This window comes from Dermacentor albipictus, chromosome 1 (assembly GCF_038994185.2).
Source record: "Dermacentor albipictus isolate Rhodes 1998 colony chromosome 1, USDA_Dalb.pri_finalv2, whole genome shotgun sequence".
NCBI lineage: Eukaryota > Metazoa > Arthropoda > Arachnida > Ixodida > Ixodidae > Dermacentor > Dermacentor albipictus.
Window position 1 is genome coordinate 243,685,502 of NC_091821.1, and position 27,033 is coordinate 243,712,534.

Genomic DNA, 27,033 nt, shown 5'->3' on the forward strand with positions numbered 1-27,033 from the left:
TAACTTAATTACTTTACAGCACATATTGTAATTTATGAATCTTAGCCGGCAAGTTTGCAAGACATAACCACTTGAAATCAATGTCCAGGATGACAGCAGTTTCGAGATATTATTTCCCAAAGTGTGAGACGAGCTACATGGGTGGTCTAGTTACTTGTTTGCTTCAATGCATAAAAGAGCGTTTTGTTGAAAAAGGAAGTGGAACAACAGTGCATTTTTATGAGTTTGACGGCGCATATCTCCAAACTGGTGTCATTCTGGAAATTCCTTCCTAGTGGGTTCCAAGGTTCCAAGCCTTGTGAACTCACCAGCTACAATTCGTAAATTACAATATGTGCCGTAAAGTAATTATTGAAATTAATTAGTGCATATTTAATTAGTTGAGTGTGTGTATTGATTTCTGCCTCTTAAAATTCCAGCTCAAGGACTAATGTTATCTGCAGCAGGCAATTTTTAAAAATTCCATAATACCTTACGGTGATCACCCCATATAGAACATATGTTGAAGTTGTTGAATGCATCGTAGTGCCGATATTATATATATATATATATATAGTGTGTGTGTGTGTGTGTGTGTGACATATTGCCACATCAACATCGATACAAGGAAAATCTGAGTGGATGCGCAAAGAGGTGCCCATAGGCAATCTGCAAAAGCAGTTGTGGCGGGTAGTCCCAGGCTTTAGATTTAGGTACGCATTAAAAAATTCTAGGAGATTCAAATTTCCAGTCTCCCACTATGGCGTGCCTCATAATCAGATCGTGGTTTTGGCATGTAAAGCCCCATAATTTGATTTTTTTTTTTCCTCGGGCTTTGCGACTCAGGGAATCCTGCAGACTTTATGGCTGCTGTTACAGAGACCATTGCACGCTTGTTTAAAGGCTACAGCATCTCCAACGTGCTCAATACTTCAGAGTACGGTGAACTACACGGCCAACTTGTTGGTACCGTGACATTGTGATAATGCAAGCACACACCTAGTTGTTGTTCTTTTGGATTTTTGTTCCAATGCTGAGAAATCTTTTGAGAGTTTCTGGTCTGAATTAGGAGGCATGCCCTCATAAAAGCTATTTAACTGAAATACACTTTTGGATAGTAGGGGGGTTCTGTCCAACTTCTTGAATTTTGGGGCAATCCAAAACAAGGCAGCAAGTTTATAGACATTCAGTCCCCGACCTCAAACTTGCAAAATAAGGTTGAGAACCAGACAACAACCTCAATAACGAGTTTTAGTTGAGGTGAATAAGTGTTGGAGGTCAGGGCGATGTCAAGCCTTGTACACAAGCACAACATGGCATACACAGGAACAGAGGAGATGCTGCCCCCCAGTCTTTTCTGTCACCATGTGTGCCTTCTTGTGCTACTGTACATGATGCATAACTAGCCCATCAGTCTGTCCTGGTGAGGTTGTCTGCCTACCTTTTTGTTTGTGTAGTGACAAGGTCTGCTGCTAATATGTTGCATTATGTGCGACAGCTTGCTTATGTTGACTGCAACAATTCTGTGTGGAAGTAGGTTGTCGCTACCATGATACGTTCATTTTGCTAATTGTGGTGAGAATCTCCTGCAGGCACAGAGCTCACCTTTAACTACAACCTGGAGTGTCGCGGCAACGAGAGGATACCCTGTGCCTGCGGCTCCAGAAACTGCAGTGGCTACATTGGGCTGCAGCCTAAACGACCCATGAAAAATGAATGCAAGCCAAAGCACCGCAAGGGGGGGTCGTCCAAAGAAAAAGTCTGACTAGTGGTACAATGTGCTGAATCTGAGCACAAGCCCAATCAATTTTGCCACTTGTGATTTTGTGTGATTTAGATGCAATAAATACACTCAGAAAAAAGCCAGTTCTTTGAGTCCTTACTGGTGGTAGAGTGTGCTGTGACAGAGTGGACACATGTCTCGCACGTAGAGCCATTTCCGAAGACATGCACTGTGAAAAAAATGACGACATCGAGTCACTCTTGCTGTCTGCAGTTCTTGAAAGCATATTGTACACACATCGTCTAGTTCACGCAACTGCTGGGTTGTAGCCTCTGGGAGAGAGTGCAGCTTGTAGAGAGCAGCTCTACGTCGTGCACAAGCTTTCCAGCCAGCCTTGGCTTGCTGCCATATGTTGAAGTAGGCATGGAAGCACATCATGAAAGCTCTTATGGTGCCACGTGATTCGAATGCAAATATCCAGGCACCATTGAAGAGGAGGAAGACACCAAACAGGAACTCTAGGACACTGCCTGTCGCTCGCAGATAGTAGACGTAGTCATCTAAGGGCTCCCACATTGTCTCGCGGTGTGCGTCTACCAGGAAAAGTAGATAGATGAGCAGTGAGATTGCCACTTTGACAACGAGCTCGGCGCTAAAAGCACTGACTGCGAGCAGCCACGTGCTCACTGGCTGGTGCCTCCACAGGTAGCTGAGCAACAGGCACGGGCATGCAGCCAGCGCCAGGCTGAGGCCCAGCGCGCGTGCGTGCCGCTGGCGCGAGCCGCTGCGGGACGCGCCCAGCGACACGAGAAGCGGGCCCAGCATGCCCTGCACGAAGTGGAGCACGGCCGTAGCCAGCAGGCAGAGGTTTCGCGCCAGCCGGGCAAGCCGCTGCGGTGGGTCCAGGCTCGTCAGGCCCGTCTGCAACGCCAGCACCAGGAACAGGAGGCCGGCCACGGTGGCCAGGCTGCGCTCGGGGCTGCCCTCGAGCAGCAGAAGGCGGCGAGCCGCGCCAGCCGCCAGCCGCGCCAGGGCGGCCACCAGGCTGGCCATTCCGAGTAAGGCCACGCTCGTGTCGCAGCCCCGCGCCGCGAGCTCCGCCAGCACCTGCGCGGCAGGCAGCCGCGCCGGCAGCAGAGCCGCGTGCACTGCCAGCCGCAGGAGCCAGAAGAGGCGGAGTACGGTGGGCGCCCGCAAGCTCGCCCAGTGGGCCTCGAGCAGCGCCTGGCCGCCCAGCTGGCCGAGCAGGGCACGCGTACGCACTACGGCGCGGCGGCCAGCGGCCAACGCCGGGCCCGCACGGCGAAGCGCAGGCGCCGCGAGCAGCAGTTGCGCACCCAGGGCGGCCGCCACCGGGCTGGCCCCGGGCGCCGGAACCAGGCACACACTGGTCACGGTGGGCGCCAGTAACGCCAGGGCTAGCGCCGCCGTGGCCTTGGGGCCCCGGCCGGCTGAGAGCAGCAGCGCCAGCAGCAGCTGCAGCGCGTAGTTGGCGCCCGTGCGCAGCAGTGCACCGGGCTCGAGCCGCAGCAACTCGAGCAGTAAGCTGCCGTCGCGCGACAGTTCCTCGGCGTACCGCACTAGCTCACGGTTGCACACGTACGACCAGAGCACGGCACCCTGCGCGCTCAGCCAGAGGTAGACGTGCAGCAACTGGCGCGTCTGCAGCACTGCCATCACCAGGGCACCCAAGAAGGCTGCGCAAATGGACGTGCAAGATGCGGTGGCAGACTGCAACCATATTCGCTAACCACCTAATGTATGCATGATTACTAGCCTCAGCAATGCCATGTTACCATGTACAGTACGCGTTAAGCAAACCGTCAGTAGACAAATCCTTCCTTACACTAAGGTGACTTTGGGCATGTTGGTAGGACATGAATGCGGCTTTTTGTGCACAATACGAACACACAGAAGTGGCTAAAACGCACTGCGCTCGTGTGTCTTGGCCTCCTCTCGGTTTTCGTCTTGTGCGCAAAAGCTGCATTCCTTCCCTACAGTACTTGTTTGTTCTGCTTGTACTAAGAGCTAACTGGTTATTACGATGCCGGCTAATAATGCCACGTTGCTACTACTGGACCAGTGGGCCTCATAGGCACGATCAGCTAGCTCAACCTACTCGCGTCGATGCCCTTTTCGTCAGATGAGGCACCTCGGAGTTAAATACGTCGGTCCACTTGAAATGGTTCTGCGTAGAAACACGCCTTTGATCTATGCGTGGTGCACCCATACATCGAAACCGGCAAACAATCACAAAACAGATTTTTGTAGGTACAAAAGAGAAGAAAAAAAATGCCGAAAATAAGGGTGCGGTAGTGTCAAAGCCTTCAAGTACAGAGCCTCGCCTGCGGAGTTCTTCAGCGCTGCTCCCAAGTCCGCCAGGTGTCTTTGGTCTTTAAGGCTGTGGCGACTTGGCTTAGCCATGTGCTCGGCTCATTAGGTCACACCCGCACTTTTTTCCCCTTTTTTTGAGTATACGCGCGAGTGCGTCCTGCTGGAGGCCACACTCGTACGCATACTACCCTCGTGTCAAAGCCAACCAGCTCCTTGAGACGTCTGGCACGTACATCATTTGCCAGTGTCTCGCTTTCTTTCCGTGCAGGAGGCTAACGCTTCGAGACGCTGTGTTTAGACGGCAGCGCTCGCCTCGGCAATCCGCATGTCGTAAACTCGTGTCGTGAACCTCGCGCTTGTGCTCTCCACCTCCTTTCTCATTGCCCGGCGGATCCTCCTCCGCGTGGCCTCGAGCACCTGAAGACCTGGGAGGACTGGGAGACCCTGCTGAGCTCTGGAGACCCGGTCGTGCAGACCATGACTACTGATCGGGCTGCCAGCGTTATGGAGCGAAGCAACATAAACGCTTGAGTGCAGTCGGGTCGTGCGGGGGCCCGGGAGCCTGCGTGCCCCAAACTCCTCAGTCTTACAATAAAGTTTTTACGATGATTATGTCGTGTCGAACGGCCGGAGCAGAAAGCATGCCGTCGCCGTCATGCGATTGTCGTCGTACCCGTCTTGTTGCTGTCGTCACACATACGATCGCTTCACAAGAACACGCTGGTTCACCTGGTAACGCTACGCGGAACCCGAAACGATGCTGGATAGCTAGCGACATCCAAATACGCTTCTCATAACATCGATTCCCGCAGTGCGTGGGATCTGCATTTTTTTTTTTTGTGCGCCTACTCTCGAAGATTGAGTCACGCTTTCCCCCGTTATGTGCGATAATGACAGGCACCTGCTCTGGCCTGTCTTGGCAATCGTCCGTTGAAGACTGAAGACATCGAGCCTTTTTCGCGAGCTGCCTCAGCGTCATACGCAGGAGTCTTCAGTGGCGGGTGCGAATCGGTCGTGGACACTCTTCTCTCTTCACCCGTCATAAAACAACGTTGCTTTGCCCCAAATTTCAGGTTTCCCTAGCACGCAACAAGTCTCGAGCCGTTATCTCATTTTCCCAGGGAAATCAATTCCCTTTCTCTATCTGAGGTGCAGCACGTGGCGCCTGCAGTCCAAACACGACAGCAGGCGTCTCGCGGACTGTACCTACTCGCTCCCTGCGCTTGCGGGAAAAGCGGTGCAGTTCACCATGTACGCTCATGCAGGCCCCAAGCTAACGGCGCCTAATTCCCTACATACGGTGTTGCGGGGCTCGAGAAGGGTGTCCGTCTTTTAACCGTTGTATACAGGCCGATATAGAGCAAGTAAAACGCTCAACTCGTACAAACCGTCAACCGATTATTTTCTGCTATGTCCTGCTACATCACTGCTGTGGTATTTTTGGTATCGACAAAAGTTGAGATATTATTATTATTATTATTATTATTATTATTATTATTATTATTATTCCATGTGATAGCTCCACAACGCGAAAAAATGTGTACACGAGGTTAAGAACGGACAGGACGAGTGCTGTGCAAGTAATGAATGCGCCTAAGAGACGAGGACGAAAGAGAAGACAAGACACGTTATGTTACTTTCGTCCTCATCAGTTGGACGCATTTGCACGCTTGCGATGCTGAAACAACTCGCCCAAGCTTCCTGGCTTCTTGTTCCAATGTTTTCCGAGTATTAACTGGGTTGTCGTGTATACGTTCGTCCCAGCTACCATTAGCAAAGCTGTTCAACGAAAAAAAAAAAGGAAAACCCTGTGTAATATACAATTATAGGACCTACGTGTTCGGTCGTCAGAGGTATAACGACCGAACACCATAGGTCTTACACCATTCTTTTTTTTTTTTTCGTTGAACAGCTGTTATAAGCTGATATAACGGGTACACGAGGTATTTGAGGGCACGGCTTTGAATCGCCACGGACATTAACATTTCCGTTCTATCTATTTAGGCGCTTAACACCGTCCGCACCAACCCCTCTGTCACCTATATAGCAGGACACAGCTTTCACTCACACTGAGGAGGTGCAGCACATTACCCTAGTCACCTTGCGCGCCGACCACAGCGACTTGGAGATCACCACCTTCTTGAATGTCGCGAAGTGGTTTATTTTCTGGGTTATTTTGAGGCCAATTATCATCAGGGACAAAGACGAGCGCTGCCAGTGGTCATATGTAGGGGTGTGCGAACTAGGCACATACCCAGCGCACCCTCCCCCCCCCCCCCCGCCCACGCCACCACTCCTCACACACATTCCTAAAGCGCCGACAAATCAATGTATTCGGCGGTCAACATTCTGCTGCCTTTTACAGCGAAAGCTGTATATGACTAACCTTCCGTAGTTCTTTCAGCGTCCGTCAACAGAAAACAATCATGTGGGCTGATCCTGGTGATGTGCAAAAAGGGTCCAAGCTCTGGCAAATACCCCTGTAGGCCGGAAACCTGCTCCGGCCCTTCTAAATATTCGGGATCGGCCCACGTATGGGGAGTGCTTAATGCCTACTTCAGCTCCGCCGCGGGTCGGCCCGGGATTGCACTATCTTCTGTATCGGCCCACGGATGGGGAGTGCGTAATGCCTGCTTCACCTCCGCCGCGGTTGGCCCCGTTATTGCACAACCGTCGGGATCGGCCCACGTATGGGCAGTGCTTAATGCCTACTTCACCTACGCCGCCGGTCGGCCCGGCATTGCACTACCGTCGGGATGGACCCACGTATGGGGAGTCCTTAACGTTTGCTTCACCTCTGTGGCGGGTCGGCCCGTCATTTCACTACCGTCGGGATCGGCCCACGCATGTGGAGTGCTTCACGCCTGCTTCACCTCCGCCGGGGGTCGGCCCGGCATTGCACTACCGTCGGGATCGGCCCACGTATGGGGAGTGCTTAACGCCTTCTTCACCTCCGCCGCGGCTCGGCCCGGTATTGGACTATACCGTCGGGATCGACCCTTTGCACTACCTTCGGGCCGACCCGCGGCTGAGATGCAGCGTTTTGCTTTTTGTTTGAGAGCTTTGACTGTCGCTGCTGATCTTCACTGAGTGGAATGGTCAATTTTTTTCACTCCTTTTGGTTGGCGGCAGTTATCGGCATCACCTGAGGTGTGAAGGCCAGTTTTCTCATCGATTCGGTGCCCGCGCGATTAACTGGTGATGAGTTCAGTTGTCACCGTCTATTCAACAATCACGCGCATCGTTATTGCTTCGTTAGTTTAACCTTCTTAGTCTAGACTGATCCGGGGACCAGGAAAGGGATTCGGTTCGTAGTCGGCTGGTCTGTATGCTCGTGGAACGAGTTGTTGCCGGAGAAACCGTCAGTTGCGTTTAACTTTTCCTTTTGCTTCATTATTTCCTCGAGTGACAGCTCGCCGCGACGCTGGCAGATCCTCGGAACCATATACCCGCGAAATGGGTTAGATAAGGTGGAAAATAAAATACGAAACAGCGTCCATCATCAGGCCCTGCAATAACCGTTAAACCCATAGCAATATGACTGTCACTTGTTACCTCGTATGGCTTTTCCCTAATTGTATAACACTCCTCATGCAAAATTGGCAACTGAAAAGAGTCGCAAAGAGGTTTTTTTTTTCTCCAGATATGTGTTGCCTTCGTTTATCCATACACCAAAGTATTTGTATTCGTTTACATGAGCTGTAACCTTACTCGAGGATGCTGTGAGCAGCGCCGCTCGCGGAAGCAAATGAAAATGTCGTGATTCAGTTTGTCGATTGTTCATTGAAGATACATAGTTGATTGTTGGTAGTATACAGGCAAGGGCCCCAAAGTCAGACTACTGCAGCGGGACCCTCGGTTGAGAAATTAAGCTATCTAAGGGAGAGAGCCAAGGCAACAGCCAAACAGGAAGGAGAAGCAAAAATTAAGAAATTTAACCGTTGTTTGTGAAAATATTTATGGATCAACATCTTTTTATTTAGAAAGGAAGTAGAGAAAACGCAGCCGGGAGCGGCGAATAATTCCGTGTGTTTTAAATGACGCTTCTACCGTTATCAGGCGAGCCGCCTGACGTAGCCACTTCTCTGCTGTGCTAATGTGCGCCTTTTCCTAACCTTCCGGGGTGGGCGCAGTACGTCTAGAACCGCAGTGTCCTGCGATCTACGCGGTTGTACGGGACATGGTGACCACGCATCGTTAAGCAACTTCCCAAATAACAGCACGAGTCGGTAGAGTAGCAAACGAGGGATCCAAAAGAACTGTGATTGTTCCGCAAATATATATATATATATATATATATATATATATATATATATATATATATATATATATATATATATATATATATATATATATATATATATATAATGACCTCTCCCTGTCGAGTGTCATTAGATTTCATTAATTTAACCCTAGATTTCAACTTCACCCAGATTGTCAACCAACCCACTCGCGGTCCCAACATCTTAGATTTAGTACTGACAACCAACCCTGAAACAGTTCAGCAAATAACATACTTGGATGGTTTTAGTGACCACAATCTACTCCAATTAACGCTTAATATTCCGTTACAATATACGGGTATAGTAAAAAAAAAACAATTCGGAACTATAACAAGGGTGACTATGCTACCATTAATGCTGACCTAGACCTTTTTTTTCAACAATGCACTTCTCCCTTCCTTTTACAGTAGAACAGTCGAGGAAAACTGGGTACTCTTTCGAGACAAATTACAGTCATTAGTAAAACAGTACATCCCATTAATCAAAATATCCAATGATAAATCGAACCCATGGTTCACCTGTTTTCTTCGCCGTCTTCGAAACAAAAAGAAACGCTTATACACTAGTGCTAAACGATTTAACACCCCATCGGCTTGGGAAAAATACAATCAATGTTTAAAAAACTACAACTCCGCGTTATCCGCTGCTAAAGATAAATATTTTTCACATGACCTCCCTTCTCTTCTCAAATCCAACCCTAAAAAGTTCTGGCAAATTATCTCTCCGAACCGCGACAGTAATCACATTTTTTTACATGATAGCAACCATGTGCCCCTTCCAGACAATGAGTGCCCTTCATGCTTCAACACATATTTTTCATCTATATTTAGTACTGAAGATCACTCCACCCTACCTGACGTTCCCGATTTAGACTATCAGTACATGACACCCATCGACATTACTATCGACGGCATTGTATCTCTTATAAACAACCTTAAGTTATCTAATTCTTGTGGCGTCGACGAGATTAATTCCAAAATACTAAAGAACACTGTTATGACTTCTAGCAAAATACTATATCACATTTTCAAACAGTCACTAACTTCAGGAGCGCTCCCGTCAGATTGGAAGACTGCCAAAGTTGTTCCCATATTCAAAAACGGTGACAGGTACTCACCAGATAACTACCGGCCAATTTCGCTCACATCTATTTGTTGTAAAATGCTCGAACATATAATAGCTTCTCATATATACAACCATCTGGAATCAAACAACTTTTTTTTCACTAATCAGCACGGGTTCAGGAAGGGTTTGTCATGCGAGACACAGCTTTTAGAATTCACGACTGACCTGCATTTACACATGGACCATAATGTACAGATTGATAGCATATTCCTTGACTTTTCCAAGGCGTTTGATCGCGTAGCCCATTGCCGCCTAATTTCAAAGTTAAATGCACTAAGATTGGATTCACTGACACTAACTTGGCTCCGGAACTTTCTTTCTAATCGCCGACAATTTACTGTCGTTAACAACCTTTCTTCGCCCCTTTCCTATGTCACTTCCGGCGTGCCACAAGGTAGCGTTCTTGGGCCGCTACTATTCCTAATATACATTAACGATCTTCCTAATAACTTAACATCCCGAGTGCGAATATTCGCAGATGACTGCATTATTTACCGCCCTATAACCAGCCCCGATGACCACATCATTCTTCAAAACGACCTTCATCGCATATTCGATTGGTGTAACACTTAGTTAATGAATCTTAATTCGTCTAAATGCAAAGTAATGTCTTTCACCCGTAAACACTCAATCTCATCCTTCCAATATAACGTAAATAATAACCCAATTTCTGTAGCTACTTCCTACAAATACTTAGGCATTAATCTCGCACCAAGCCTTTCCTGGGCCCATCACATTACTACTATATGTGCTAATGCTTCAAAATCACTGGGGTACTTACGCCGAAATCTACGTAATTCGCCCTCTAACATCCGTAAGCTAGCGTATCAGACGTTTGTTCGCCCCCAGCTCGAATTTGCCTCCCCAATCTGGTCACCCCATCATAACAACCTAATCAGCTTATTAGAATCAATTCAAAATAGGGCCGCCAGGTTTATCTCGCGTAACTACACTTACAATTCAAGCATCTCACAAATAAAACTTGATATTTCACTTCAACCACTAAGTACTCGACGCGATTTTGCACTCATATCATTTCACAAGTACGTTCATGCGGATAGGAAATCTTCTTTACGGCTTGAAGTCGCACCTTTCACATCTCACAGATTACATAATCACCTTAGCTTCACACGCATCTACGGGAACACGCATGCATTCAACTGGTCGGCGCTTCCTCGTGCCATTCGATTGTGGAACGCTCTTCCTGATTTCATCGTCTCCGAACCTAATCCCGATAAATTCCGCCAGCTCATCATTTCATATTCCACCGCGCAACTTCAATAAAGTGCACGATGCTTTTTTTTTCCTTTTTTATTCCAGTTATGTTCTCTCTTGTTTATGAGCTCATTTCGCTTATTATTCTTGTATTTCTTTAGTATTGTTATTATTTGTACAAGAGTGGCAACATTATTTTTCATTGTTTATTAAAGAAACTGTATCGTTTGTTTTTTTGTAATATGTACACTCCAGACCTTGTTATATTGTACAATGCTTTTAATACTTGTACAAGATAGGCATATAGTTTTTCACTGTCAATTAATAATGTATGTCTATTATGCTTTTATATGTTCTATATACTCTGTTAATCTTATTGTAACACCCACCTTACCCAATGCCTCATACGAGGCCTGTAAGGACATTGTTAAATAAATAATATATATATATATATATATATATATATATATATATATATATATATATATATATATATAATGCTTCCAGAGCTAACTCAAGAAACGCTAATACAAATCTTTATTTTACACTTTCGCTTGTTTACGTGTCCTTGGCAGTGTTCTTCCGGCGCTTCTGTCATGCGCGAGTCTATTTGATGAGGTTCCTTGTTTGTCAAGTATCTCACAGGCGTACGTACCTGTGAGGTACACTTTATTTCAATTCTTTTTTTTTTGCGGGTTAACGCGTCTTTACGGTGAATGGTTGGCATTACTCACATTTGTACTAGTAAAGGTACCCCCCCCCCCTCATTTGCATAGAAAAGTTAACTTGGGTTGCCCCCCCGAAAAAAAATCCTGGGTACGTTCCTGGTGCGAACAGTGATTTTTGAGACCGAATAGTACCAGAAGCGAATCGAATACTAATAATAGCAGAATGAACAGCCGTTATCACAATTTATTTATTTATTTATTTATTTATTTATTTATTTATTTATAGATACTGCGACCTTTTGCAAGATCTTAGCAGGGTGGGAACATACAAGTACATTCATACAAACGTACAGTTCAAGCAATCATGCTGACGCTTGAATTCAACACTGCAAAAAGGACAGAATGCATGAAAAAAGGAGCAAATAAACTATGTGCGATTGAGTCAAGAATGCAGGTGCGCATGAAAACGGGATAAAGAATGTAGTATAACGACTTCATCAGGAAGTTTATTCCATTCAACTATTGTTCTTGTAAAATAAGAGTGTTTGAAGCAGTTGTTATGCGGTGTTAACTGGGTTGCTGCTAGGGAGTGTTTATGGCGAGTAGCATAACCAGTTAAAGGTGTTCAAGATTTGCGAGGTATTAATGTGGTAGTGGCCATTCATTAGCTGAAAAAAGAATTTTAATCGGGAAACACGATTTTGTTCTGTAATCGAAGAGAAGCCACTAGTTTAAGGAGACCTGTTAAAGAAGTTCGACCGTAATAATTGTAGATAAATCGGACAGCTTTCTTTTGAATTCTTTCTAATTTTTCAATATTTGTTTTTGTGTAGGGGTCCCAAATGATTATTGCATATTCTAAAGTCGGACGAACTATTAATAGTATTGTATGCCAGGAGGCGGACAGCTAGTGTGGAGAATTTTAGCGACCGTCTGAGGGCGAACAAGTCTGAGGTTGGAAAGATTGTGAGATATGTGTATACCGATATATTTATAGTGAGATATTTCGGAGATATAAGTGTTTTGGGCAAAATAACGGAAGAGAAGGGTTTTTTCTTTAGTGTTATTCTTATAAAGACGTTTTTTTTTTTCATAGGCAATAGACATTTGCCATTGATGGCAACATGCAACTATTTTGCCAAAGTCACTATTTAGCCTGATTTGATCTTGGGGTGAGTCAATTTCTTCATATAATATACAGTCATCCGCGTAAAGTTTAATTTTGACAGATAGATTACTGCCAATGTCATTTATATAAAGCAAGAATAAAAATTGGAGGACGCTTAAGCTTCGCCTTCAAGAGTGGAACGCGACAGCGTTCCCGTCGACCCGCCAAGGGCCCCGCATCGGACGCGGTGAGCGTCGATCAGCGCCGCGTTCGGCGCGGCAACGAAAGGTGCGCCTGAGCAAGCGACGCGCGCCTGAGCCTTAGAAACAGCTCGTTTCGAAGGCAACACCGCATTCACTAGAGACGCTTTTGTACCGCTTTGAAGCATCGAACTCGTGGCTGAGTGGTAGAGTCTCCGTCTCACACTCCGGAGACCCTGGTTCGATTCCCACCCAGCCCATGTTGCAAGTTGTTTTTTATTCATGAAGTGCCTGCTGGGATTTATCGCTCACGGCCGACGACACCGACGCCGACGACACCGGCTTTTCTGCGACTCGAGCTCCTTAACGCTGTCGCGTTAAAAGAGGACCCAGCACGAATCCCTGGGGAACGCCAGAAGCAACAGGTAATGTATCGGTGGAAGTCTGGTTTATCCTAACGAATTGGGAACTGTTGGTTAGAGGTACGCTTGTATCCATTTCGATAGCTTATCGTTTCTAAGTATAAAACTCAATTTGTAAGTAATTTGCTGTGGGCTACTTTGTCGAATGCTTTACTGAAATCCATGAATATAGCGTCGGTTTGTTTTCTATTATTTATTGTGTTGGCAAAATCGTGAATTGTTTCTACTAATCGAGTGTTTGTGGAAAAGCCCTGCCGAAATCCGTGTTGAGCGTTCGTCAATACGCAATGCCCATCAATGAAACCGATTACATGCTTATAGATTATGTGTTCGAAAATTTTTTTCATGTTGTCGAAGTCAGAGAAATTGGTCGATAGTTTTTTTATGCAATTCGTGTTTCCCGATTTATGTAAAGGTTTGATTATTGCTGTTTTCCAGTCATCCGGAAGCATGCCATCCTGAGGTGATTTACTAAACAAAATCTACAAGTATTTCGCACACCACTCGGCATAGCGTTTTAAGAAGGCCTTTGGTATACCATCTGAACCGGAGGATTTTTTTTTTCATCTATTTTTAACAGTAAGTGACATATACCATGCTAAGAAATAACGATATCAGGAATGGAAGGCAAATCCATGTAAAAATAAGGCAGACAACCATCATCCGTTGTGAATACACTACTGAAATGATTGTTAAAAGCAGTACAACCTGCTCATCGTGTACACTCTTACCGTCTATTATAAACATACCGCAAAGAGAAGAAGAGAGTCATCGTCCTTCAGAATCTCCCTGGAGACGTTTTCATAAAACTAGGAAGCTGTACATTAAAGTAATTCTGTTTGTCATTTATGATCATCTGCTTTAAATTATGTGACGCTTCCTCAATGACCCTTTCGGAATTTGAACAAATTTGCGGTTTTGGGAAATTTTTAAGGCGGTTAAGCTTGCGTTGCTGGCGCAATGTCTCCCGAGAAATCCAGGGATTCCGACGCGTAGCCTTCCTCGCAATCTTTGGAACAAACTGTTGCACACAGTTGAATATAATACCTTTAAATAGAAGCCACAGATAATTCATGCTAGCAGTGTACGTTATCTTTAAAGTCATCCAGATGAAATGCTAGTGTATCAATTACAGACGCGTCATCTGCACGAGAAAAATTCGGGTAATACTGAATCTTATCATTTTTACTGCGAGGAGCACATTTCAACGACAATACTACTGCTTGGTGATCTGAAATGGCGTCTGTGACCATACATGAGACATCATCTTGTATATTTCCACTTGCATAAAATAGATCGAGAACTGCATTTGAGTCTTCCTGGATTCTAGTGAAATTCTTAACTACCTGTAATAAGTGATAAGAATTAATATAAAATAATATATATAGTAAGATATATATAATAAAATATATAATAAGTAATAAGAATTAATATAAAACGACGTTCAAATCCCAGTATTCTTAAGGTTAGCAAGTTTCTGTCATTACATAATATGTTATGAAGAGTTGTTTATTAAAAGAACAGACAAGTAGTTTCTTCGCATGCACAGGACTGTTCAGAAAGCGCTAATGATCGCTGTACATCCTGAAAATTATGGCTACCTAAGTGTCGTAGCCTGCTCTATTACGCAAGTTATATTTTATGCCTGTACCCCAGCGGGGATACGCTGGGGTGATAATTTACCGTACCTTTGCTCCAATTTTATGTTTATTTGGGCGCGGTGGACGCTTTGAAATATTCGAAAAGTATTCAAAACATGTTTGCGTTTACGAATAGCGAATATTCGATTCGGAGACCGAGTCTAATAGGCCACTATTTGATTCGTTATTCGAAACTTTCAAATATTCGCACGGCCCTCATGTGTCATTCAGACGGTGGATTTGCTCCAGCACGTGGAGCTTATGAGTGAAAACCCTGAAAATACGATCGTGGCCACTGGCGATCAGCTTCAGGTGACGAAATAAATGATCAAGCTTCCTGTGCACGATTTTATTAGGTGCTACGCCTAAGCTATGGACTTGTTTGAGGCAACAGTGCCTGCGCCACCCAAGAAAGTCTGGTTGGGAACTTCAGCGACCACGTCACCCTCAATATGGCGTCCTAGTTCCGAATAGCTAAACCTGTACGCTGTCATACATGGCAGGTGTCACTGAGAGAAACTAACAAACAGCCGCACAATGATAAAAACTTGCTAAAGCCTGCTGTTGTGGAAGGACTGCCTAACATCAACGCGCACTATTCTGATCCGAGTTTATTGACATTATCGAAACCGAATTCAATCAATAAACGAGGCTCATTATGGTTTTATTTAACAGCCTTATGGAAAAGCGGCAAAAGAAACAATAAAGGAATATTTGGAACGAGTGAACCAAATCTTGTCTGAAATATCAATGCTATTCCCGAAGTCGTCATTGTGTCCTCAAAAACCTCGCGCATCCGGTATAGTTGAAAAAAGTCAGGGCTCCCGGTAATTTCAACAGTACCGGTATTTGAGCAAATCTACATTGAAAAGCACAAGTTATCTCGACGTTTCGGCCGACCGCCGGGGACCGGCGGAAAACGTTGGAAGAAACTTGTATTTCAACATGGATTTGGTCACGTACCGTGTGTCCCACGTCAGTTGCGCCAAAATTTGAAACTGTACAAGTGCCGCATAGCTGGACAGAACCAAGATAATGCTGTTTGCCGTCACTTGGAACAGGTCGCTGTTTTTAGCGTTTGACCAAATTACATAATTAGTGATTAATTAGTAAACTGCTCAAATATTACATTAAGAGAAAAAGTGTCTATGTGTCTAAGGTGTACCAATTACGTTTTAATAAAGGTCACAGTGTCGCAGATGAAAGTGCATAATAAGTACTGTAACAATGTTGTCGTTTCTACAATCGCTAAAGATACAAAATAATAAACTGCTGAATTAGTATCACGCTTCAGGAGCACACCGCACATGAAGAGAATGCTCAATCATTGGCGGATCCAGAAGCACGCATATTCAGGCAATACATAATTAACAAAAAGAAAAAAACTTTTTTTAAATATCGCGATTATTGTATTTTTACATCATAACTTGAATCCAATCATATTCGAAGATAACTCCTTTTATTTAACACTTCTACAGCGTTCGTCTTCAGAGATATTCAAACCAATTTAACTCTCAATACGCTAATTTCGCATTTAGAGGCGAAACTGAAAGATCAATCTGCCCTCCCAAATGTGACGCAGCCGAATGCGATAGAAAGGGAGAAGCCAGTTTTGCGTTTTAGTTTTTGCCAGCTGACAGGAGCGCCGGAGCTATGCTCCGACCGGCGTGGGTAGAAGAGGGGAGGAGGGGCAAGGGCCATGTTTCGGGACTCCCACCTCGAATGCGAGATAGCTGTGTGTATTGAGTGTCTAATGTGGTGATGAATATTTGAGGACACGCAAGCTTTAGGAATGTCAAATGAAAGGGACTTGCCGTCGAATATGATAGTCTTTAGAGTTTCCAATATAAACATATCACATAATCGCGAAATCCAAAAGGTTAACAAATTTTTGCTGTGTACTTTCTGGCTCTACTTGTTCGCGAAATGTGTGTCTGTCAAGGTATATAAACCACCCATGCAAGTAGCATTTGCGTAGCGGACTTAGCATTTTTTATTAAAATTACTGATAGCTAGTATAACTTTGAGGACCTTGTATATGCTGTCTTTATGATTGATGTCATATGAGATACTATCCACTTCCCAAGCAATTCTTTTGTATAACGGTTTCCCGGCGTTTTGAAGCCGACACAGCTGCCACCCCCGATGTGACTGCACTGAGGGAGGGACAGCTATTTAGTCCAAAAATATTGATAGAAGCTGTAAAACTGACAGTCTAGAGATTGTCTGCTTACTGTTCTCTTACCGATTTTGTCACTACTGGTTGTGAATTCTACACCACGCCTCGTACGACGTCTTCGTAAGTACGCATCGATTCGTGCGTAGCAAGCGCTTTTAAATGTGCAGAGCAAGAGTTCTTAAAAATCGCATAATAGGACATAACCACGCTTAGAATGACAAACTGATGCCATAACATTGTGAATCAGTGAAGTTCAGGGCAGCGACCCACATGATGGTCGACGCAGTGACAAATAGTTTGACTGGTCCGGGCGCTAAGGATGGAACCTTTCCAATTCCACTGTGTACGTTGAGAACGTCCTGCGAACAGTAGCGCAGACGTAAAATCGTGCTTGGCATTAGTGTTGTTGGTGCTAGTGTCATTATTGCGAGCAACCACCAGAAAAAGCAACTGCCACAAGCCTTAGAGCTTTAGCTGCGGTGTTGCGCGCAGCTTTGTTTCTATAAACTTTGATGTAAAGGGGTACAATGAAAATAATCTCGGAGAAAAGCAGAGCCATAATATCGGTAAGTGTAAAGATGTGCCGTTCGTTTGCAGTGGCTTCAGACACTGCGAATTGCAGATGTTTTCGTAAGCGGAGTGCGTCGACCTTTTAGCCATAAACTATGTCTCCTACGAGCCGCCGGGTCGCAGATGTCGCCTGACCGGCCAGTCCCATGCGACTGCGCCCTTGGCCTGATAATTCTTATTGCTATTCCGATAGATATCGCCCTTGCCTCACTCCACACCATCAGAGCCAGGTTTTCCAGCCTAAGGGAACTTCGCATTCTTTTCTCTCTATCTCTTAGCCAGCTTTACTAAAGTAAACAAGCAAACAAAACAATTCCCAATGCAACTTGCAGTACTGCAAAAATTTGTGCGTTGTGTGCTCGTGTGTATATAGAGAAATAGTGGAATCTCGATAAATTGGAAATCGTTTTACCGGAACACCATCCTCATGGCTGGTTGGTTTAGTATTCATTCAAATGTATTCAGCTTTGTCAGTAACTGGAACTCCTGATAATCGGAACCAATTTCCCTGGCCCTTTGAGGTTGCGTTTAAAGAGACTACACTTCAAATATATATATATATATATATATATATATATATATATATATATATATATATATATATATATATATATATATATATATATATATGAGGCCTATCTGTAACAAATCAGTGTCACAAACTACCGCGTTCTTTTTCCGCCCTGATATACCTATAAGTACGAACAGTTTACTTTTTGCAGTAGCGAAATAAAGAAAACAGACAGGTCTTCATCATAATGATGACAGAAACAGTCGCGCGTGTTCGGCCCAGGCAATGAATGACGCGAAGGAGCGGTATCATCGAGCGATTGTTCCGTAATATCATCTGCAACATGTCAACACTTTCTTTTTCTTGTAAAGGGGCATAGTCGTCAAACCAACACAAAATCGCAGACGACAGCTAAAACTGGTAAGCATGATCAAGCTTGAACACGTGAATACGTGCATATTCGTCCGCTCGCGAGCAGTTATGAATTGCAGAATTGTAGACGCCTTACCTTGCAGGTACAAAAATGACCACAACAATGTCGATAGGTCGAAGTGCGTAAAGACGTCGTTCTCAAGTAGGGCACTGGACGAATTGCTTCCGTCACTGTTGTCTTTTATTACATCGACACCTGGTTCAACAGCACTGCCATGTCGAAGCCCCAAACTGCAGCTTAAGACGGCGTCCATCACAAACAACGGTGGCACCCGTAGTATAACGTCGAGAACGGCCCAAATCTGTCCTCGGACCGACATTTTCCTTTCAAGCAGACAAGGAAACCTTAACCATCGAAGAAATGCATCGCGCTTGCAGTCACAACGACACTACCGTGGAATAAACACGGCAGCGAAGGCAACAGCTACTGAGCGACCGCGCGACGCTAGCGACACCGGCGATGCAGCGTGAGGAACACACGGTAACTAGGGCAACCAGCGGGACGACAAAGCAAAGAATGGAGAGAATCGCAACGCTTGCGTGGGGGTGTTTAGAAGCGCCATCTATGCGCTTTGGCAGCTATTTGAGAAAAAAATTGAAAAAGCTCATAAAAGAATGCCTGTATTCAGCTCTGTAGATGTGATTTTCATATCTAAAGTTCTGAATACAATGCACTCTTGTCAGGATCACACAAGATGCAGCTGATGCTGCGGCAGTAGAAGGCGTACATAATAATAATATTTGGGGTTTTACGTGCCAAAACCACTTTCTGATTATGAGGCACGCCGTAGTGGAGGACTCCGGAAATTTTGACCACCTGGGGTTCTTTAACGTGCACCTAAATCTAAGTACACGGGTGTTTTCGCATTTCGCCACCATCGAAATGCCGCCGCCGCGGCCGGGAAGGCGTACAGCGTGTAAACGGTATCAACAGGTGCACGTCTCTATGGTGTAAGCGAACTGACCGTATATATATAAATAGGTTAACCCAGTTGAGTAACACCTTGATCCGCAGCAGTAGAGATGCTGTCACCTCTGCACTATACCAGTTATGAGCAATAGACACTGTCGTGCGACTGCTGATCAACTTTCAGCTATGCACTGCAGCACCGTGGTGAGCTTCTGCATGATGTTTTCGCGTATGTTCACAGCAATGTTTGGTACGCGTCTCTCATCCCATGCCGTATACACATGGCTAGTTCGAGAGCCTATTGGGCGCATAATTTATTCTGAAGAGGCCGTTCAGGTAGGCTCTTTGTGCTGGGTTTTATCTTTAGTTGAAACATCATTCGAAATTGCTTTTTTATCCACAGCGTTCTTGACTGTAGCTTCTTGAGCAGCAAGCCCCTTTGCAATAGCTTCTTTGGCGATGGCATCCTTTGCCACTGCCTCGTCAATATCGCTTCCCAGAGGCTCATTTCGCTCTTGGTCTATCACCATGGCGTCGAAGCCGATGGTGGTCCCCAGCTGCATTCGAGCTCTTTCAAATATGGCGGAAAGCTTCTCCTGCACAACGTTGATGCACATGGAAGTCAGCGCAAGGCCAAAAAGCAAGTAGATGAAAGTAGCCATCATAAACATCGGGTGGTCTGGAACGTAGTCGCCGAATCCTATTGTGCTCATGGAAATGAAGACAAAGTAGAAGGCTTCGAAGAAGCTCCACGACTCCCAAATGGTGAAGATGCAGGCGCCCACCGTCATGTAGATGGAGAGTAGAAGAAGGGCCAGCGACACAGGCAAGTTGAACTGGTCGTCGATGACGAGCTCCTCCTCACTGGCTGCCTTGCTCGCTTCCTCACCGCCTTCCTCGGCAGTCGGCGTGGTGGGCTCCTGCTTCAGGTAAGCCGGGTAGGGAACGTACGCCATGGTGTCGTTCACCTTGCGCCACACGAAAGCGACGTACTGGAGCTGCGAGAGAAAAGCACGGGCGCTGTAGCTCCCAGTGGGTGCTCAGCATGATCGTACCTGCGGAGGAGGCGCTTTTGCCTTGTGCTTGCCGCAGCGGCCCGTGCGGACGAGCTGGCGCAGCGACAGGAAGAGCCACTTGATACCGCGCGTGAACACCTTGCCCAGGTCGGCCAGCACCATGAGCAGCAGCGGTATGCCGATGAAGGCGTACAGGATGGTCACCGCCATGCCGGCCATCGTGCTCGGGGCGATGTTGCCGTAGCCTGCGACATCCGGAATGTAGGTCGCGCACCGCTATGGGGCACATGCACTCACCGATGGTTGTGAAAACGGTGCCGCAGTAGAAGAGCGCGCCCCAGAAGGACCAGATCTTTTTCTCCGAGTGGCTCACGATGCGAGCTTCGTCCTCCAGCACACGCACCTGCGTCTCGAACTCGCGCAGTCGGCGCAGTGCGTGCCGCCGGAATCCGGCCACGGACAGAGTGCGCTGGGCGAGCACCAGGTCCTCGATGATGTACTGGCGCGCGTTCAGGATGGTCTGCTTTTGCTTGTCTTCGAAAGGGCCCTCGATGAGCTGGAAGAGCGCAGCGCCCATGGCCGCGTACGCGAGCAGTACGAGCAGCAACAGAATGTGCGAGAACCAGCGTTGGCTGAACGCCTTGATGCTTTGGGCGGCCCGGACGGCACAGCTTCGCGTCTTGTCAGCCGTCAGGTTCACAATGTGCATAGGATTGAGGATTAGATATTGGGGCGGCCTCGTCGGGTCAGACTGCCAGCTGATCACCGACGGCTGGCTGAGGAACGCGGGCCGCCGGCCCGCTCGGGGCGACGGGCTCCGCGACGACATGTTCGCCTCTGCTGCCCCGTTGGGAGAGGCTGCCCAAATCGGGCGCAGACCGGGCGCCCCCAAGCAGCTGGGACACCGCCAAGCGGGCCGCTTGCCCCCAAAATAGCCGCCACGCCAGCGCCGGGGCCCCAGGTGGACTGCGCGCTGGCCTCTTCCGCATCATCGATCTCGCGCGCCACCTGCGGCTATCCGGCCCGCGGCCTTCCGACACTCCTCAGCCTCATGCTGAGGCCGAGCTCCCAGCGTCGGCCGCCACGGACACCTGCCGTACGCGCCTCAAAACATGGCTGCTTTGCGTATCTTGCAATTGTCTCCGGGCAGGCTGCGCATTCCGCTGCGCTGATTTGCAGAACAGCGCCGCTGGCACGCTTTCCTGATTCAGTTCCGCTATGCAGAAGGGAGGTGCGAGGGCCAGGAGGCTAATGTTACCCTCGTCCTTGCGGTCGTGCGATTCCCCTTCGAAGGACAGCCCCCTTCGTTGCTGGACCTGCGACCCCCTCTCATTTTTATATTAGGACAGGACCTGAAATACATTTACTGGGAGCTCTGTGTCGTCATAGAGCATTTTCGGGGCTCTTTTTACACATTGTGCGCTCTCATGTGAAAGAAAAAAAAATCATGGTTCGTTTAATTTTGTTGCAATTGTGAATGCTCACAGCATTAGCTGTACGGCCTACTTGTATTTCCAGTGACTAATTTTTTAGGTATAGTCATTGTATTCTGTGCACTATAGTTTTGTGTTTTGTATAGCCCACCTCGTCATTTTCGTGGGCCGATCCCGGTGATTGTGCAGTCTAAAACTATGTGCCACGGGAGCGACCGGGTACGTGCCACTGGCTGTATGCCCCTGAATTTTTGCTTGCTTTTAAACGTATATTTCGTCATTACAAAAATTCTCACTTATAAACAAATTGACTCGCCATCCCGACCCTATGATAGTGGATATCCAGCGAAGCTGTTGAAAACCTCCACTACAACTGCTGAGGGGGGTATGCAATGCTTTATCGCTTTAGAGTAGTGGTAGTAGTGGTAATTTAAAGTAGTGAGAGTAATGACATTTTTGACAGCACGGCGCCGCCCATAGCGGTGCTGCAACAACATTGAAATCAGTTGCTAGGCTGGTTCTTTTATATACGAAAAGCTAGGGACGTCACTCCCCACGTCGCAAGCTGCCGTCGCCGCGGCAGCTTGCGCAACAGTAACCGTTAAGGGCCGATTTACGCTCGAGCCGCCCATCGCCGCAAGCCGCACCGCACGCGTGCGGTCGCGCGAAAGATTGCACGTATCAAACACTTGTGCACAAATTTCGGTTTACAATGTGTAAGGTATACACTGTGTACACAATGTAAAAGGTAATTTGTGCACAAGTGCTGGATACGTGCAATTTTTCGCGCAACCGCAAGCGTGTGGTGCGGCTTGCGGCGATGGGCGGCTCGAGCGTAAATCGGCCCTTAACGGTTAACGTATGCGGGGAGCGCTACGTGCTTCGCATTGTTATCAGGAGCGCCTTATCATAAATTATGTGGTTCGTATGTTTGTTTTGTGTTTGTTCTTTATTGAAACAGATGCTGTTCTTTGTGTTGTATGCGTGATTCCAAAGAATGTACGGACTGTTCGCTTCACTTTGATGACTGCTTGAAGCCTCAGCGTACAGGCATAGGAGCCACTGCTCCTGGCCTCCACTGCCACCGGCACAGAACAGTTACATTATTAATACCACCGTTCTCTACAAATCATAAATGCATTACGTAGGCGTCAACATACAGTTGAATCTGACGAGCCTTCTTTTTTATTCATGTGGGTCTACTTCTATCGCGATGTCATCGTCATCTTCTCAGTTTACATTTATTCTTACTCGAAAGAAAGTACCCTGGCCGTGTATAGGCCACCCGAGTATCCATTGTGTCGGGTTCCGCGGGTAGCCTTCGGGAGAACTGTCGTTTCCGACGGGCGGGCTGTAGCATACAAAGTCCTTCTTTGTATAGCATACAAAGACGGACAGCGATGAGCAGATATGTCGCGATGATGTTTCTCATCAGCCTGAATGCCCTCTTTTCCCCGTTTCCCAGTGGGCAGTGCCGGCCTCCCTCTTCCTTCGAGTAAACGGTCTCTCTCTTCGCGCGGCGATGCGAATGTTTACTGATAAACTTTTGGCCAAACTACACTGTAAATACTTTAACATGTTATGTTCAGACTATAGCTATAGTCTGCGGTGAACGATTTGATATATTTTTTGTCCAGAAGCATCCCCTTGGTATTTTTATCCGTGAATTGCCGGGCCAGCAAAAATATTTTTCTCCTTGAAACATTTGATGGAGAAAAAAAAACGCGAATTGACCCCCCCTCCCTTTCAACATAAAAGAAATATTTTATCGGTTTAGACTGTCCACCCAGTGACACACTGAGCAACTGCTGCGTCTGAAATAAGAAAAAAAAATATAGGAGGACGAGAGGTCTTGTCGCTGTCTCGCTGCTGCATTCGCTTTGCTGACCTATATGATTTCTGGCCGGCCGCCCAACGAATAAATTCTGTCGCGCCCAGCACTCCTGTGACGCTTTTCTTGCCTCAGCAGTAACAACTAGAACGGAACTCGGCGCGCTCACGATATATGCTCCGTAGTTTGAAAGCGTCGCGCACCGCGCTGTGCCCAGTGCCAATGGCATACGGGGGCCCCCTCGTCCTGACACATGGATGCGTGCAACGCTACTCGTATTTGTTTTTCCTCCGGCTAGTTATCACGTTCTTTCGGTTGCTCTTCCTTATACATCAATATATATATATATATATATATATATATATATATATATATATATATATATATATATATATATATATATATATATATATATATATATATATATATATATATATATATATATATATATATATAGGCTGTTTCAGCGAACACTTTCAAACATCTTTAAAAGTTGCCTATGGCAGATATCACAATTCTAGTTCATGTGCTGGTCTACTTGAAGCGGCGGACAGTACTTGCACAAAAAATTGAGCTGCAAAATCGGCTAATTAATAAAAGTTCACTAATTACGTTGTTGCCCATATTACAATTTACAAATTCTAGCCGCGGAGTTCGCAAGGCGGATCCACTTGGAACGAATTTTCAAGATGGCACCAGTTTCGAGATATAAATTCCCGAAATTTGCGGAGAAATACATTGGCGTTCCAGGCGTTCCATTCGCGTTCCATTGGCAATTCTGCGCCAAGTTCGGGAATCGATATATCGAAACTGGTGTCGTCCTGAGAATTCGTTCCAAGTGGATCCGCCTTGCGAAGTCCACTGCTAGAATTTATCAATTGCAATATGGGTCATAAGATAACTAGCTATAAAATTAATTATATAGTTAATTCTTGTTAATTAGTCGATTTTGCATTTCAATTTTTTGTGCAAGTAGTGTCCGCCGCTTCGAGTAGACCGGCTCATAAACTAGAATTGAGCTATCTGCCACAGGTAACCTTTAAACAATTTTGAAAGTGTTCGCTGAAACACCCTGTATTATATATAAAGTAAGTACAGATGGTTAACCAGCGAAGCTGAAACGTGCGGCCTCAGTGTTTATAACTGGGTTAATCTCAACGGTTCCTGAAACGACGGCTTGGTAGGCTGCCTAATCCTCGGTATGCAGTTGCTGCTTACGTTCGGCTGCACGAGCCTGTTCTTGTACCCAGGCTGCAGCGTCGGAACGGCGTAGACGAGGTCGTTCCCGGTTCTGCTCGCGACGTTACTTATGGAAGGCTGCCTGCTACTCAGGAGTACTTATGACGCGTGGCCTACCCATTTCGGAGCCGGAGAGAAACTGCTGCGCGCGCGCTCGCCTGCGACGGAGAGCAACGACGTCACTACTGGCGCAGCCAATCGCGCGCCTGTTCTCCCTCTTTTTTTTCTTTTTCGCGCACGCGCATTAAGTTCCGTCGGAGGAGTTTTCGGCGTACAGGCGACAGATGGACGGATGGGCGAATCGGCTAGCCATATACAGTTTCGACCCGCCGTGGTTGCTCAGTGGCTATGGTGTTGGGCTGCTGAGCACGAGGTAGCGGGATCGAATCCCGGCCACGGCGGCTGCATTTCGATGGGGGCGAAGTGCGAAAACACCCGTGTACTTAGATTTAGGTGCACGTTAAAGAACCCCAGGTGGTCGAAATTTCCGGAGTCCTCCACTACGGCGTGCCTCATAATCAGAAAGTGGTTTTCGCACGTAAAACCCCATAATTTAATTTAATATACAGTTTCACTGTAGTATATATGAACTATTAAAACTTTGACATTCCGTCAAGTCAGCGAGCCGACTGAAGAGCGACCGCACAGAGCTTGTCGGCTTTTGCCGGCATCGCCTTCCTGCCTCTCAGCATGCCAGCACAAATACGTTTGTGGCAGATGACATTTTCTGTACTTTGGAACTATATCAGATGCGTGATTCCATGAGTAATGGAAGGGACCCTGGTGGTGCAGATCCGTGCAGAGCGTTGGGGGTCATGCTACCTTCGGTTCTACGCATGAAGTAGACTCACGTGGCCTGCACTGATCGCTAGAGGCATCTCCATGTCTTTTCTCCGGCGTAGCGAAAAGTAATAAAAGAAAGACTTATATATATATATATATATATATACATATATATATATATATATATATATATATATATATATATATATATATATATATATATATATATATATATACACGAGGGAACACCCAGGCACTCCTACGAATATGATGCACATTCTTCCATGGCTCTATCGCGGAGAAAGAACGAAATAAAGATCGTGGTAACTATAAATTTTCGTATGTTGAATAACCGGCCATTGCTGCTCGATCAGTCGAGAACGCAGCAGTATCTCCGACTCAGCTTGAAAATGATTGCCAACACTCTGAAAACCCAGCCCTTCGTTTCTCTCTGGCTCAACGCGCGAATTCCACCTATTTGTTGAGGCACATTGCACAGACATGCAAATTGCCCAGACATGCACATTGCAATGATTTGCTTCGCGCGCTACCGGATGCCCATTGACGCCTGGCCACTCCACGCAAATCTTGCTCGATAGGCGGGCCCGCAACAGCTAGGACCACTCTGCTTTCCTAGAATTTTGAGTATTTTTGAGTATTTGGAGAAAAAAAAATATGGAGTTTTACGTGCCAAAACCACGATTTGGTTGAGGCACGCCGTAGCTAGTCGGGGTCTCCGGAATAATTGGTCCCCCTGGGGTTCTGTAACGTTCACCTAATCTAAGTACACGGGCGTATTCGCATTCCACCGCCATCGAAATGTGGCCGCCGTGGCAGTATTTGAAGATTTCAGTTGCGGAGCGTATCCCATGTCTCGAGAAGTTGCTCCTCTGGCATGTTAGAATAGAACAATCACTACTGGCGCAATCAAACCCTTGCTTGAAAGTCATAGCACGAGAAGGAAAAAAAAAGTCGCTACTGATCGAAACCAGCATATGTTTGTAAAAAAATATTCTATGAGTGTTGCAGTGCATTGTACACTTTAAAAAAAGTTTGCACCCTTTGGGGATTGTCCCGCAACAATAATCGTCGTCCGTCTTGCTTACGTTTCCTTTCTTGAAATATCTGCGCTCGCTACTTTCCTGTCGAGCATGCTATGTCACGATGATAACGCGCATGCCGTTCGTGCCCTCGAAATACCGTTCTTGCGGCGTTAAAAAAAGGAAATGCGGGCAAGATATGTCGATTATCGTTGTGGGGCAAGATAAGCCCCAAAGGGTGCAAGCTTTTCTATGAGTGTAGTATGTATGGCTTGCGTTTTCTTTCTGGAAAACTCTGCGTTAGCTATTTTCCTGTCAATAGAGCTATGTCACGCTGATACGCGCATGCTGTTCGTGACCTGGAAGTCTTACGTCTTATAACTATTTGAGGT

The 27,033-nt window shown here is 46.4% G+C and overlaps 3 protein-coding genes across 3 annotated transcripts in view; 1 reads left to right on the forward strand and 2 right to left on the reverse strand.

Moving 5' to 3' along the window:
* NSD (Nuclear receptor binding SET domain protein) overlaps positions 1 to 1,744 on the forward strand; it is a 56,649-nt gene extending 54,905 nt beyond the window's left edge. The window contains exon 4 of the mRNA XM_065439644.1: positions 1,572 to 1,744. Coding sequence (XP_065295716.1) covers positions 1,572 to 1,744 — 173 coding nt within the window. The remainder of the gene's footprint in view (positions 1 to 1,571) is intronic.
* A 1-nt stretch (position 1,745) lies between these two features.
* Trc8 (TRC8 ring finger protein) lies at positions 1,746 to 18,709 on the reverse strand. The gene is made up of 2 exons (XM_065439645.1): positions 18,466 to 18,709; positions 1,746 to 3,399 (listed from the first exon to the last, which is right to left on the reverse strand). The coding sequence occupies exons 1-2, from the start codon at positions 18,707 to 18,709 to the stop codon at positions 1,859 to 1,861; spliced, it is 1,785 nt and encodes a 594-aa protein (XP_065295717.1). The 3' UTR covers positions 1,746 to 1,858.
* A 39-nt stretch (positions 18,710 to 18,748) lies between these two features.
* Positions 18,749 to 21,462, reverse strand: LOC135907892 (TWiK family of potassium channels protein 18-like). The gene is made up of 3 exons (XM_065439646.1): positions 20,613 to 21,462; positions 20,355 to 20,560; positions 18,749 to 20,297 (listed from the first exon to the last, which is right to left on the reverse strand). Exons 1-3 carry the CDS (start codon positions 21,142 to 21,144, stop codon positions 19,632 to 19,634), a joined length of 1,404 nt encoding a protein of 467 aa, XP_065295718.1. The 5' UTR covers positions 21,145 to 21,462; the 3' UTR covers positions 18,749 to 19,631.
* Between the last annotated feature and the right edge of the window lie 5,571 nt (positions 21,463 to 27,033).